The sequence below is a fragment of the Pholcus phalangioides genome, unplaced genomic scaffold (assembly GCF_987345545.1).
Source record: "Pholcus phalangioides strain wild (caught in Gottingen) unplaced genomic scaffold, Ppha-v1.0 ptg000004l_1, whole genome shotgun sequence".
Lineage (NCBI taxonomy): Eukaryota > Metazoa > Arthropoda > Arachnida > Araneae > Pholcidae > Pholcus > Pholcus phalangioides.
This window is the reverse complement of record NW_028301597.1, coordinates 26,993,110-27,009,059: the sequence shown is the minus strand read 5'-3', so window position 1 is coordinate 27,009,059 and position 15,950 is coordinate 26,993,110. Positions and strand designations below refer to the sequence as shown.

At 37.3% G+C, this 15,950-nt stretch overlaps 1 protein-coding gene across 1 annotated transcript; it reads right to left on the bottom strand.

The window, feature by feature from the left end:
• Positions 1 to 2,762: 2,762 nt before the first annotated feature.
• LOC149087024 (uncharacterized) lies at positions 2,763 to 3,284 on the bottom strand. Its single transcript, XM_089231896.1, has one exon. The coding sequence runs from the start codon at positions 3,282 to 3,284 to the stop codon at positions 2,763 to 2,765; it is 522 nt and encodes a 173-aa protein (XP_089088022.1).
• Positions 3,285 to 15,950: the final 12,666 nt, after the last annotated feature.

Sequence of the window (15,950 nt, the reverse complement as noted above, 5' to 3'; positions counted from 1 at the left end):
TCTAATTTTTTTCCCCCAGAGAATTTTCTTAAAAAGTAATTCATTGATTAAGTTTTTTGTCTTTTTTTTTTCAGGGAATGATGAATGTCTTTTGAGTTTCTTTTGTCATTTAAACTTCCAGATAAATCCATGTTATACTGTTTCTGTGCATAAATGTAGTCTTTCTTCGAGATTCATTCATCCATATCTATATATTCTACGAATATATAGATATTGGATAAAAGCTTATTATGAGGCCTTTTAATATTGTCAAATTGTGTTTTTTTTGGCATTCAATCAAATAATTATTTAAGAAAGTCCTTACACACATGCATTTTTCTTTTCAACCCTTGGTTATCAAATCATATGAAATTTATTCATTTTCCCACGTATAGAGAGATGAAAAACATATCTACCATCCAAATGTAAACGATGCCTGTACAGATGAGTGAAAATTTTCATGATCATTAAAGAGTAAAAAAAATACGATATGAACAGAAACATTAAAAAAAGACACGTAGAGAACATAAACAAGATAAAATTATTAATATAAAATAACAAACAATTATAAAAATAAACAAAGAAAAAACATGCATAAACAACACAAAAAGGTAAAATTGTTAATGTATGACGGTAAATGTAAAATAAACAAAACATTAAAAATATATGGAAAAAAAATTAAACTCGCATATACAACAGTGTTTCTTGCACTTTTTTCGTCCATGGGTCCCCTTTGGACCATGTTTTCTTCTCGCGCCTCCACCCCCGCCATCTTACTCACCCCCCCCCCCCCCATCCAGGAGACAGATCACGTCTTATTGGGTATAAATTTATAGGGGAAATCGGGTTTTTTTCATAAATAAGGTCAATCACCGGATCCCTAGGCTAGAGTTTTCTTGTGGGAGTTCTACGATGGACCATTCAACATCACGGAATTCAGGCACAGTGATTTTTTGGAGGTCCCCAGAATTTTCCCAAGTCCCATTATCTGTAAGTTATCCAATACTGTTGCATATTTACATACTTAAACCCGAAATTCATAGCACCAGATATGTAGCTCTTCTATGGGGATGAAGCTCCCGACAGGGCCATCTTAGCAAAGAACATATAGAAATATATTTTCAATTAAAGAAAGTATCCAAATAGCGTTGCTATTTTAGATATGTCGTTTATTTTACGAGTCAAACTATATCCAACTTATACGGTCAATATTTTAATTTTTGGTCATTTTTAGTCTCAGTACGGCTTTTTTTGTACACAAACCGTCGATTTATATAATTTATAGCCTAATCTAAATGGTTATGTTACCATGCCACTAACGAATATTTGTCAAACCAAATGTCGGTATAAATAAACCCATGTTTCCACCTTGTGTTCCGTTAAACCAGGGACTCTTAACCTTTTTCTGCCACAACCTAAAATCAACAACCTCATCCACTTCGCGACCCATTGTCTATTTTTGATTTAAAGTTTCTTGTTAAATATATTTCTGATTATACAGTATAACACAAAATGTTCACTTTCCAAACCTAGTTAAACCCAGTCCATGATTTCTTAACAGGTGGGTCAACAGGACCTGAGCTCAAGGACCTGAACCAAACGGGGGGCCCAGGTTATTGAATGCCTTCCATAATCCTCAAAAACTATTTCTCTCATGAATTCTAAATTTTTATCAACTCTGGAATTATTTCTCTCTTTAACTTCAATTATCTTCCATTAATTTCAGAATTATTTTTCATCAATTCTTGAGTTATTTTTCATCAATTCTTGAGTTATTTTTCATTCATTCTTTAATTATTTCTCTCTTTAAATTTCAATTATTTTTCATTAATTTTAAAAATATTTTTTTATTATTTTTATAGAAATATTTTTTATTAATTTTAGAAATATTTTTCCATTAATTTTAGAAATATTTTTCCATTAATTTTAGAAATATTTTTCCATTAATTTTAGAAATATTTTTCCATTAATTTTAGAAATATTTTTCCATTAATTTTAGAAATATTTTTCAGTAATTTTAGAAATGTTTTTCATCAATTCTGGAATCATTTTCCCATCAATTTGAAAATGTGTATTTTTCTGGTATTGTAAGTTATTACGACCCGTCTCAGCAGCCACCGCGATCCACAGGTTAAGAACCCCCTGCGTTAAACCCTGGGGTAAGAAAAGTCTAAAGTTTTTCCTTAGTGCTATTATACAAATAGATATTTTGGAGAAATATTCGTGTTTGTTTCGGTTCCATGGAACATCCCGTAATCATCCAGAGAGAGTTCCTGAGATACAAAATTTAATTTTTCATTCTTTCTTCTTGTCTTCTAACTTCAAAGTCGAAAGTCATTGCCCCGTCTGTCTCTAATGAGCCCAACGAAAAAATATCCCATGTTTCTAAAAGCAATATCACCCTGAGGGTATCCAATGTGGATGTATCACTAGTGTTGAAAGTTGAGCACTGGCACTTAAATTAAAGTAGTGATTTTTCCATAGATAGCACAAATCTGACTTCACAATGATTCCAGTAACGGCTGAATATAAAGTTTATTAATGTGAAGAAACACACGGTACGTTATTACACATATACGATAAAAGAATACACGGACACGTAAAAATGACATCTTGACTGCAAGAAACGAAAACCTTCTCTCTCAAAAACAGCGAAAGAGAGGTAAAGAAAAGGCGCGCTCAAGAAAATGATGTATTGACAGATTTATGATATTGGAATGCCAACACCTATGCACTCTTGCCGACAGCACCGCCACAGTACTCTTCCACGAGTCTGAAGGACGTTAGGCTTGATAAGGTGTTACAAAACGAACTTTCCGTCCGGACCTCGTGACTAAGCCCTGTAGTGAGGCTGGAGCATTACATAGAGATGATTTGCCAACATTAGATTCTGTGAATTCGAGAGAATTAAACAAAAATGCAGGTTTTAAACGATCAATAGAAATGCACTTAGATTCATTATTGATACGCAAAGTAAAACATTTATCAGTCCTATTCAAAACTTCATAAGGTCCTTGGCAAGGCTGCTGCAGCGAACGCCTTACAGTGTCAACCCCCACAAAAACCTGCGTGGATTTGGCCAAGTCCTTGTGCACAAAAATGTTTTTTGAGGAATGATTGGACAAAGGTGAAGGACGAAGCTTTGATATAGACATACGCAAGTTCGTGACATAATCGGATTTCGAGATATGCTTACCGGAATCTTCGAAGAAGTCTCCTGGTAACCTCAGAGATGCTCCGTAGACCATGTCTGCCGGCGTAGCACCAAAATCAGGTTTGAAACTTGAGCGTATTCCGAGTAGCATGGTAGGAAGAACGTCAACCTATCTTTCAGTGGCGTGACACATGATGGCAGCTTTCAAGTCCCTTTGGAATCTCTCGATGGCTCCATTGCTGTGTGGGTGGTAAACGGTAGTACGCACCCTGTCCACATCCAGCAACTTCGCAAGGGATCGGAAGAGTTCAGATTCAAAATGAGAGCCCCTGTCCGTAGTAATGCGTTCTGGAACGCCAAAACGGGAGATCCAATTTGAGAGGAAAGCAAATGCCACAGTTTCAGCAGTCTGATCGGGAACAGGAATAGTTTCCGGCCATCTAGTGAATCGGTCACTGCAAGTCACAACGTAGCGATTTCCTTTACTTGGTGGAAGTGAACCCACGTTGTCAATATGGACATGCGAGAACTTTGCGGAATGTAATCCGAATGCACCAACAGGAGAATGTGTGTGACGACCAACTTTGGATCGCTGGCAAGAGATGCAAGTTTTTCATAATTCTTTGCAGTCCCTTTCTAAAAATTTCCAGATGAATCGTCTGCGAACCATTTCAGCAGTAGCTTTGGTGCCAGGGTGGGAGAGGTTGTACACTGCATCGAAAATAGCGCGGCGAAACGTTGACGGTACGTAAGATCTAATCGAACCAGTGTAAATATCACACTGTAGAGTGACTTCAGGAGAACCGAAAGTCATTAGTTTTAACTCGAGACCTGAGCCAATTTCACGAAGTAATCGCAATTCTTCCTCATCCTGAGAGCGAGCCATCTCGGCGAAATCGATACTAGGAGGTATTTCAATTTCCGATATTCTTGAAAACGCATCGGCTACTGCATTTTGATCGCCTGAAATGTGCTGGATACGTGTTGAAAATTGGCTCTAATGAATTCTAGATGACGGATCTGCCTAGGTGAACATTTTTCACTTTTTTTTGGGAAAATGCATAGACCAATGGTTTATAGTCTGTAAGGATTTCGAAGTCAGATCCTTCTAGCATATGTCGAAAATATTTAATTGCTGATTATATCGCGAGTAATTCTCGATCGTAAGCGCTGTATCTGCGTTCAGCTGAAGTTAGCTTGCGCGAGAAGAAACTTAATGGCTGAGTTTTTGATCATTAATTGCTTGATTCAAAGCTCCGCCAATCGCGAAATCAGATGCGTCTACAACTAGAAGAAGTGGCGTTCTTGGAATAGCATGAGCCAATAGAGCAGCATTGGAAATCATTTCCTTGCATGACGCGAATGCAGATTTTGCTTCCTCAGACCAGTCTATTTGTGTTTTATCCCGTTTTCGCTTGCCTTTAACTAGATCATGCTTGCGTAGAGGCAGCGTTTTTCATGAAACGATGATAAAAATTTATTAGTTCCAGAAAACGTCGCAGCTCCTCGATTGTGTTGGGCAATGGATACCCACAATTGGTGACCACTTAGGGTGACCGCACTTTCCATAGCTGATACTTCTGGTGTGGCGGTGCTGTCGGCAAGAGTGCGTAGGTGTTGGCATTCCAATATCATAAATCTGTCAACACATCGTTTCTTGCCGACAGCACCACCACAACCCGAGATATTTAAGTTCGAAAAACGCTGAAAATGAAGAAAAGGAAATATTAAGAGACAAACTCGAGAAAAAATTCAAAACATTCTTTTGCAGTTTCTTGAAACTTTTCTAAATTTCTGAGATGGCAAACAGCAATATCTCGGCGAATATTGCACTTAGAATCATAGATTTAGTGAGTGAGTGAGTGAGTGTGTGTGTGTGTGTGTGTGAGTGAGTGAGTGAGTGAGAGTGAGAGTGTGTGTGTGTGTGTGTGTGTGTGTGTGCGCGTGTGTGTGTTTTTTTCTTCATTCAGAAGAGACAGGGCGAAAACTTTTTAATTAGAATTTAGGAGACTGGGGAACTTTATAAAAAATGAAATTATATATTTGATACATATATGGTCCCTAGTAAAATAAATAACATATCTAAAATTGTGAAGTTATCCGAATACATTATTCTAATTGAAAATAGTTTTCTATAACCTACGGTGGAGAAGAAAAATCCCCGGGTAATTACTTTCTGGGCACAGTGCACACCCGTATCTTCATAAAATGGTCATTTCTGACACACGTATATGGAAAATAATCTTATTTAAAAAAAATCATGCATTCATCTCGGATGTTTCTCAGGCTTATCCACTATGTAAATTCCTCTTTTATATATCCTAACATATCATATGAATTCCCATAGCGGGTAGAATAACCAAACAAAAAAGGAATAAATTGTTCCTTTTTCTTGTTATTTCACTCACTTTAAGTTCAGAAAAAAAAATAAAACTCGGTGACATCAGCTAAGATACAAGGACAAAAATAGGACTATATGCAAATTCATGAAGTGAATTTGGATTTTAAAAGAGGCTTCCGTTGATATGTTCGTACCCTAAATGGAGTTGATCGTGACATTTGTATGCACCAAAAGAAGTTGTGTTTTTTCTTTCGTACCGGGCACCAAATACCAAATCCAAACGCGCAGTCGTTTTAATTTGGAAACGAATCGTGCATTCGTCGGTATTGCGGAATATATATGAGTAAATATATATATAGGTTCGCAATATATATATATATAATCACAGGCGTTTCTTTTTCCTCTACAGCCATCCTATAAAAGAGAGATTTTGCATTTAGATGAATTCCAAACAGCCAGAATAAGTTCCGCGTTACTCGGCTGCCAGGAAAGTTTTTTCTGGGCTTGGAATATAGCTTATCCAACTTATATACACGTAGATTTTTTTTTTTTTTTTTTACATATACGCTGTAGTTTTCACGCTGTTTTGAGACACCAAAAAAATAAATAAATAAATAAACATTTGAAGGGAATGGAAATAAAAAAAACCAACGGCAGCATTTCTGATCACCCGTTTTCGCTTGTGAGAGCAATATTCTGAATATCAATCAGAATATTTACGAATGCAGTCCATACATCAGAATAGGGTTTCTGAAAACGCACGTTCTTCTAAGTCTTCCAAAATATGAGAGAGATATTTCAGTGCATACTGTCGGAAAAATCCAACTATGAGGGGGCTTTCTGGCAGTGTTGGTGTGGGTAGGGCTTATATTTTAACGACGTTCTAAATACAGTGAAACCTCGATATAACGATATTCTGCGGATCCAGAAAATATATCGTTGTAGTGGGATTATCGTCATATCGAGAGGCAACCTTATCATCACGTACCATCAAATGTATCCTGCTGTTAGCACCTTTTCTGAATCAGCGTTGTTGGTACCACCAAAAATGCGACTTTGAGTATTTATTCGTCGCAAGAATTTTTAGTTGATTAGTTGATAATTAGATATATCGCCACTATAAAGAGGTTTATCGCTAGTTGATGAATCCTAAGTTATAAATTTGTAGGAAACTGTCATAGTGGGTGAACATTCTGTTTAAGGCACGTCTCGTAGGGAAGGATGGTAACTCTGTTGTATTCTCAATATTTTATGATAAATAAGAAATCAAAAGATTTAGGAAATTCTCAATAGTTCTCAAGAAATACCATTTCCCCGTTCCCGATTCCAAAATGTCGGGAATTATTAAATCCTACCACTGCCTATTATATCAGCATCTTTTTTTCTGAGTCGTTGGAAATGAAATAAGTATTAAAAAAAATTACATTTGTGAAAAATATTTTTCAAAGATTTGTAGATGGCGTACACACACACACGTAAATAGAAATATCGACAGTTTTTCAACAGGAACATAACAAATAACACCTTCCATTACTTGAGATTCTATTATTTATTAATTTAAAAAAAATGTTCTTATGTGCATTATACGCTGCTGCTGCGGATGAAACTATGTATTTTTCCCTCAAAGTAGCGGAATTTACATCTGCTGATTCACGCATGAAATCACGAAAGTATCATATAATCAAAAATCGATCAGTATTTAAGTATTTTCGAGTATTGTACTCCATACAGGGTGATTCATGGGTCAAACTTTAAGAGCTGGTATAAGAGACCTAAAAATAAGCATTTTTTTTGTCTTAGAATGTGTTGCCGCACATTCGCAATAGAATGGCGATAGAGAATGTTTTAAAGAGCACAACACTTAAACAACAGCACTTCAATAAAAACAAATATATTTTTCCGAAGGATTTATGTGCTATAAGCCATTCGAGCGTTCACGTACACACCTTCCGATCGGATTGAAGTTTGTTTTTTAATGGTGCAAGCACCATCAAGGTTATGCTGCCCCAGACAATGATGATCAAGCTGTATAATGGATTGTGGTAGAATTTGAGATACCAGCCACTATAAGGCCTACCACACTAGAATATTCTGCGACCTCGAATGGTTGATTGCACTTACTGCAACAAATCCGTCAGAAAAACAGGATATTTGCTTTTTTGGTGAAGTGCTGTTGTGCACTCTTTAAAAACACCCTCTACCGCCTTTGCTATTGCGGTTCCACCGCACATTCTGTGATCAAAATTCTTGTTTAGGTGTCTTACAATCACCTCTTAAAGAATATAGAATACGATATTCAATGTACTGGAGTGTTGCATGGAGGCAAAAAATCCTCAACGATATTCAAATGGAATTTATTGTGGAGGTCCTGAATCTTATAAAGAATGTTCAAATATAGCACCAAGACCAGATAATATTCACCCTAGGGTCCATAAGGAATGTGCTAATGAATTGCTAGGGCTAGTCGCTCAGATTTACAGGAGTAGCGTAGCTTGGGGTATCGTCCCAAGGGACTGAAAGCTTGGTAATATAGTTCCGATATTTAAAAAAAGCAGTGGAGTAGCAATATCCAATTATTTTCAAGTGAACTTGATGTCAAGTTCATTTAAATATCGGAACTATATTACCAAGCTTTCAGTCCCTTGGGACAATACCCCAAGCAACGCTACTCCTGTAAATCTGAGCGACTAGCCCTAGCAATTCATGCATCCTCTCGAAATTTTGGAAATTACCATCAACAGGCAATTTGTGAAGTGAATACGCGAGGATAACGTATTGTCAGGAAATCAGGATGGTTTCAGGAAGGGGGAAGTCATGTACAACCGACATCCTTTGCTTCTACGATCAAGACTTTGGGTAAGATAAAAAAATTTAGATCTTGTTTATCTTGATTTCCAGAAGACATTCCATCCGGTCCAAAATTGTGAACTCTTGAAGCGTTCTTACACTTGACTGGGATTGGAGGCAACTCGATGAATTGGATAGAATCGGGGTTAAGACATAAGTCACAGCGGGTTATGGTTAACGGGGGTTTTTTGATTAGACAGGGGTGTCACAAGTGGAATCCGCAAGGAAGTATCATTGCCCCCCCCCATACTTTTTCATTTTTGTCGATAAACTCGATCACAGGGTATCGATGTGAATATTTTATCACCCCCCCCCCCGGGGGCGATGCTAGGGTTCAGTAGCGGTAGAACCATACCTACAGGGGGATATAGAATGTAGCTTTGACTGGGGGGGTCCAGAGAAGAGCTACGCGTGCTCTTGTCGGCACACAAGGCTTGCGCTATGAAGACTTGATTTCCTGAATATGTTTACATTTGAGGTACGCAGTTATCGGGGGATGTGGTCGAAGTGTATAGAATTTTCAATGGGATGGATATTAGGGGACATGAATTATTGATACGCCGTGAATCGACTGTTTCGACATGGGGACACCAGTGTCAATCAGTAGTGCCCGAGTGGCATGGTGGTAAGATGCTCGTCTACCATCGTGAAGGTTGTTGTCAGTGTCCCGGGTTCGAATCCAAGGGAGGATATAGATCAGATATTTTTTCCGTAACGAACTCGAGGCGACCACCGATAGACAGCGCCTTCACTTCCAGCCCATCTCACTAATGGCAGTAAATAGCGATATGGCCAGAGTTGGTGTTTGGTGAAGTAGTATCAATTAGTAAGTGACAATTCCTGGTTGTGACGTCGCAGGGAATTTCTCCAATAGGTTTGTAAATAAATGGAATAGTTTACCCCCCCCCCCGGGGGGTAACACAATTGACACGTTTAAGAGAACACAATAAACATGATGTTGGGTTAAATCGAGAGAAGTTATCCATTCTTAGATAAGACAACCATAAATATTTTTATGGGCATTGCATTATATTTTATCATGTATACCATTATTTCTAGTTTTTATGATTGCATTTTTAATAGAGGGTGCTGTATTTTAGAAATATATGAAATACATATTTGTTATGGACATCTTTTCGCAGCCACCTCGTTGGGCATTTTGCCTGTTGTGGACTTGTATTTGTATTTAAAATCGCCCTGTATCATGAAAATTCTTATGAATGAAAAAGTGAAATATTATCACATTAGCTTCTGTTATGCATTAGCTATTTCATTTAACAACGCGTATTTTTGAAATACATGTCAGGAATTTCCGAACATTTTTATATATAATTGCTTAATATTCTTCAAAAAGGGAAATCTGTTATTTGATTTAAAAGAAGCATTTCCATCTTGAAAATCTACGAAAAGTTTTGAAGCCGTATTTAGTAAATTAATGAATACACGCAAAGAATTCGTTGTTTGAGGAAAAATATTTTAAAAGCATTGGGGGTTGCCTCTCACAAGGTTGAAAATAAATCCAACTCGATTTCTCAATTACCAGCTCACCGCACCTGAGGGCGTATGTGTTTGTGTGGCGCGCACATCTCTCAGTCACTTATTTATTCATGGTATGCCTACGTATCCCCATCTCCGTGACTATTTAATATTTAAAGCGTGTTTAGTTTCATAGAAACAAAAGCCGGTTATGGAAACAAAAATGTTCTTCTGCCATTGAAATGCATATCTGTTTATTCGTTTTCTGTTTCATACTTTCACAAAATTTAAAACTCTGGGATTGTAAAAACATAAATGTTTTTATTTGAGATGATTCTTTTTCGTTCGGAAATATTGCTTTTTTTTTCTTTGTAAGCTTGAAAAATATTTTGCCATTTGTTTTGTAATTTCGGATGAATTGCTGATTTCCTACGCAACGTAAAAATATATCGGCTTTTATGTCGTATCACCAGTTCATTTTACGGGCACGTGTGTTCAAATTTCGTATTTTTTTATCAGTCGATATACTTCTTGGCTGAATTTTTTTCCGAAAAATTTTTAGAATAACCATAACTACCAATTTGTTCTTATAGTTTGATGCGATCGATCCTTCGATATATGTTATAAAATCCTGTCGGTAGATAATCTTAGAAATGCGTGTGTAACGCACTGCGTAAATTACACCATAAGTAACATTATATTGTCATTTCCTTCCCCCCATATGTCAATGAAATCTTTAATTTGGGAATTCCCATTTATAATATCACAAGACCTAATTTCAGTCTCCGATCATCCAAAGATCATGTTGCTACACTCATATAGAAAGTGGTTTTTTTTCCCTCCTGCATCGGCAAATCATCTATAGATGTATGGAAATGTAAAGGTATTATGAAATGTCATTATTATTTTATTTTTTAATTTGTCAGAGATTACTTGCCTTTCACAGGTTTGTGTACTAAATTTTGTGTACTTTAATAAAATTACAATAAAAAATATTCCAATTTAAAAGATAACTAACTTACTTTACAAAATTTGGATTCATTCCAATGTAGTGATCAATGAGTGGATTTTAAAAATAAATATCAGTACGAAAAAGAAAAATATTTATAAAAGATGTAATCAGTAGGGTAATATGGAATACTGGGTTCTCAAAATGAAGAAAACTAACAGAAATTTATCCGAAACAAGATTTAATGACCCTATGACAATATAAAATTAAATTTCATATTTTGTTTTCATAGCTGATGGTTGCGGTGGTGCCATAGTATTTTTATGAGAGTCACAGATGCAATCTTCATTCTCTGTCCCAGAACAGTATGCGAGCCGATCTCTCCGTTAAAAAGTCTCGCCACAGAGAGCAACAGGCCTACAACGTTACAAATATTCAATCATTACACTTCGCTCACAATTTGAAGTATAGATGGCAGCACTGAAATATCATACACAACACTAGCTACATACTCACTTTGTTCCAGACTCTGCCACGAAGCTGGGCTGGAAGAGATCTCGGCAACGGGATAAGTCTGGTGGCAGAGACCCTGGCGTTCATTCATTCATTGTCCCAGAACAGTAAAGGTTGACACACACAGAGAACAGGACGCGTTATTTCCACACTTCTCTTTCATTTTCCAAAATTCCCGTCTTGAAAAGATATTATAGCCCAACTCAGATGATACCTAAAGTATTAGATATTACCACACACACCATCTTCAAAAAAGTAGTGTCCCTTCTAACCGGAAAGAATCACTAACCAGAACAAATGAGCGCAGCACAATAAAATACATCAGTTGGATGTACAATGTCCTTAGTTTCAAAATTATTAGGCATACTTGTCATGAATTGATGAAGACTTTTGAAACTTGCTTGAGTGAAATTATTACATTTAAACATTTAAGTAATATTCTAAAAAAGTTAATTTTGATATTGAATATTATTGAGTATTGTTTTTGTACACTTTCTCTCTCTCAAGGTTGCCGAGAAGATTGTCCCATTCGTGTTACTCTTTATGACCCATGGAATGATTACATCTCTTTGGGTCAAATAGTGTTTGTTTTGTAGTTTTCTTTTTGTCTTTCAGTCTTGTATGTTTTTGATTTTTGTCTTGTCTAAATAAATAATATGTAGATATCAAAAAAAAAAAAATTCTGGAAATTTAAGAACGCATTTTTTCCTTCAGAAACCGTGATGAGAGACGGTTCGAATTTAGCGGCATTGACTGTAGAGAATCGAAGGGGCATTTTGAAGTAGTGCATCACTGTTTCACTTGGCGGCCATACCTGAAGGTGGTGAAAACCCTTCATTCCATATTACCCGACTATTCTATTTCACCCTGAATTTTTATTCGCCGCGTGGGGCAGGTCTTGCAAATAAATACATCATCACCAAGTTTTCGCACGGATGCATGCATGTCACCGCATCTTTATTGCAAAACACTTTTTCGAAACCAACTAAAATCGGAGATTTCGTGAAGAATTGAGTAACAATTGCAGTGATTGTAGTGATTTTTTGTACTACTACAGCGTTTCCCAAAGTGGGCAATATCGCCCCCCCCCCTGGTGGATGATGGAATGGTCCAGGGGCTATAGAAACTACAGGTATAACATAGGATAGGATCCTATGCGTTCTCTTGAGTTGGGGCGATGAGAAAAAAAAATTTCTGAAGAAGGGGGCGATGTGAAGAACCAAAAATTTGGGAAACTGTACTGCAAGATCAGGAATGCATTCTATGCTGGAAAATCCCTCAATAATAGTAGGTAGGGGTTGCACACCATTCGGCCGATGCTGCCATTCAAGGGAGGTTCCATCTAGCCCGCGAAATCGGTAGAAAAAGTATGAATGCACACAACACACACACGAATAATATCTAGGCTGACCATATTTATTCATTAAAATACGGGATATCGCCAAAAAAAGTTGTCAAGACAAGTAAATTTGTGACAAGTGATTGTACCAATCACAGCCAAAAAGTTGTCAGAGGCAAATAAAATTGTAAATCACAGCAAAAAAAAAATTGTCAAACGATATAATTCATGTCATGAAAATAATCTTAATTCTTGATATCAAAAATTCAGCTGAGCCTCGCTGAAAATAAGCGGAAAAAAAAACAGGACATCTTCTGAAAAAGTTGGGGCGGTCAAAATTAGGGGAATGTCCTTTAAAATACGGGTTGTATGGTTACACTGAATATACAAGTTTCTGGCCCACGGACTGAAAAAATCGCGAAAAAATTGTCAAAAGCAAACCTGCAGTATAGAAAAAGGCTCCGATTACCGACTCAGGAGCACCAACAAACAGCACCAGCTCCGAGTTTCCGACTATGTGTTGCCCATTAGATATTTCCCCCATGGTTCATTTTGATATTTTTCAACACCTCTCAAATTTACTATGGAAATTTTCGAGCATCCCCCATACACAATGCCACATGTATACGTAAATACTGTATTGAATAAACATTGATCGTGAAGTTTCGATATAAATTTCAAAGTTGAAATCAAAATAAATTTATTTCTAGTTGTTGTTGTGGAGTTTTTTTTTCCGTCGGGCAGATAACTAGGTACTTTGTTGTTGTTGCAATAACGTAATCGAAATTGCAAATGCTTTTTTTTCCCCCCACTCGGAAAAGCTTATTTTCCCTCGTGAATCGATGCTAGTAGAACCGAAAGATGAAGCGCTGGTGGATAAGCAAACATAAGTCTTGTGGTAAACACGACGCAGATCCCTGTAATGGAAGATTAAAGCTCCGGAGGAAAAACCCTCAGCTCCTGGGGTCCTCAAGAGGATATTCTCCATTAGCCCGTACCCCGCAGGCATTAACAATTCGATTTTCACCGCAGCGCACTTTCACTTTTCTCGCAAATTCTAATCAAGAGATAAGAAACTTCTCGAATCCGGAGAAAGATCCGAAGAATAAAAAATAATAATAAGTTCCCTAGGAAAGGGAGGGGAAAAGAAAAGCAATATAAAAATTTTCATATCGGATATTTATCGAAGTGGAAAAAGTCCATTGTTGTTCCGATAATGAGCCAATAGTTTCCTTGCAGATTATGTTACAATACGGTTAGAGTTGTTATTTAGTTTAACCGTTAAAAAAAGATTTCTGTCACATAACCTGAGTTTATTATTTATGCTAATAATACACTGCCTGGCCTAATAAAAAGTCGCGACATATTTCACTGCACCTTCGCGCAAGTCTAAGGAAGTGTGATCTATACTTTTTTCTGTTATTTCAGGATAAGTAATAAAATAGCCGAGTGTATACTTGATAAACATATTTAACTATCAATTAATACATTTCTCAATACAATCTCTAGTCGAAGACAAAGGCTAACGGCTACTTCTCCGACTGGAATGAGGCTAAATGCTACTAGTTTACCCGGACACCAACTTCGGTCTTAGGGGTCGTTCAAGTATTACGTCATCATCGATGGGGGGGGGAGGGGGTTTCCGATTTGCTGATTTTTGATGACAAGGGGGGAAGGGGGGTTTGGATAATCCTTACGTCATCAACCACCCTTTATGAAAATATGAGTTGGATTCAGAGGGGCAGAGTTGATGACGAAATTTTGCTGACAAGGGGGGGAGGGGGTCAGCGTTTTGCTGACTTTTGCTGACAAGGGAGGGGGAGAGCATCAAAAATGGCTAAAAATTTGCTTACGTAATACTTAAACGGCCCCTTATCGCCATACAAGAATTTTCTACCGATCGAGTTGGGTCAGAAATGAAGGCACCATCTAACTGTGATCGATCGCCTCAGACTAGAGCGAAGCTTAGTTTTCCGACTGGAGCGAGGCTCATGGCTGGGTTTCCGACTACTACTTTACCGAACACCAACTCCAGTCATATCGCCATACAACAATTTCCTATCAATCAAGTTGGGTTGGAAATTGTGACGCTATCTATCTGTGGTAACGTAAGACTACAACGAGGTTTAGTTTTCCTACTAGAGCGAGAAAACCCCTTCCCTCCAAAAAGCACACACAGATGTGTACCTCATCTTTAATGGTTTTAAATGGTATTCAATGATTTTCAAGTTGCAACCTGAGGTACATATTATGTGTACCTAACTTTATAATGTCCCAGTAAAAATACTGACCCAAATTAATTTTTTTTGAAGGGTAAGATACAATAAAAACACAAATCAATCAAAAAAAAATTATTTAACGGTTAGTTTTGGCCCAAGTTCGAAGAGATTAAGGTTGGTCTTCCGACTATAACTTAAAGCTAGTTTTCCGAGTTTCTAGACTCAAAACATGGACTTTGCCATTAGACTTTGCGTACTAAATTCCTTCTCCTAAACCGATCTTCAATTTGAAAAAGTTTCTTCACGTAGAGAGCAATCGACTTACAACGTTCAAAATTCAAGCAGAATAAAACAGCGAAAATAAACGCGGATGCGTGTCGTTGCAACGTACGTCGATTGTATTATCTTAAACATACATTTGAAACTTTCCCGGAATGACAATTACATTACCAACTACTTCACCACACACCATCTCCGGTCATACGGCTGTGTACGCAGTTTACTGCCATTAACGAGTTGGGTTAGAAATAAATGCACCATCTATGGGTGGTCACCTCAAGCTCGTTAGGAAAAGCATCTTGTTATTTATATTCTTTCCCCGGAATCGAAACTGGGACCTGACGGCAACCTTGACGGTGGAAAACGGGAACCTTACAATTCACCCCTCAGTTAATATTTCATCTCTGACCCTACGGGAACTCGAACCCAGATCTTTCGGATGCAAACCGACCGCTCTACCAAATAAGCTATAGTGACAGGTGATCGGATCCAGAAAATCAGAAACGATCGGATCCACTCCCGCGTTTCATGCATTGTTTTCGTAACTCGCGTTTATAACAATAACGTTCATACTGATTTTATTGCTCTCCTAAACTGCTATTTATCGCAATACATAAGATAACAACTCACGGAAGATAGCAATTCCATACCAACAATTATGATGAGCATACGTATATAAATCTACATCCGGACAACACTAGATCATCTCACGCAATAGCTCCATTAAATTTTAAACTACTTTGAACGTTAATATATGTTTTCATACCAGGTTAAATGAAACACGCGAATTCTTCAAAAAATCCTGTAATGAAGTCCTGCGTTATAACAACACACTCATAAAACATGAAACGATG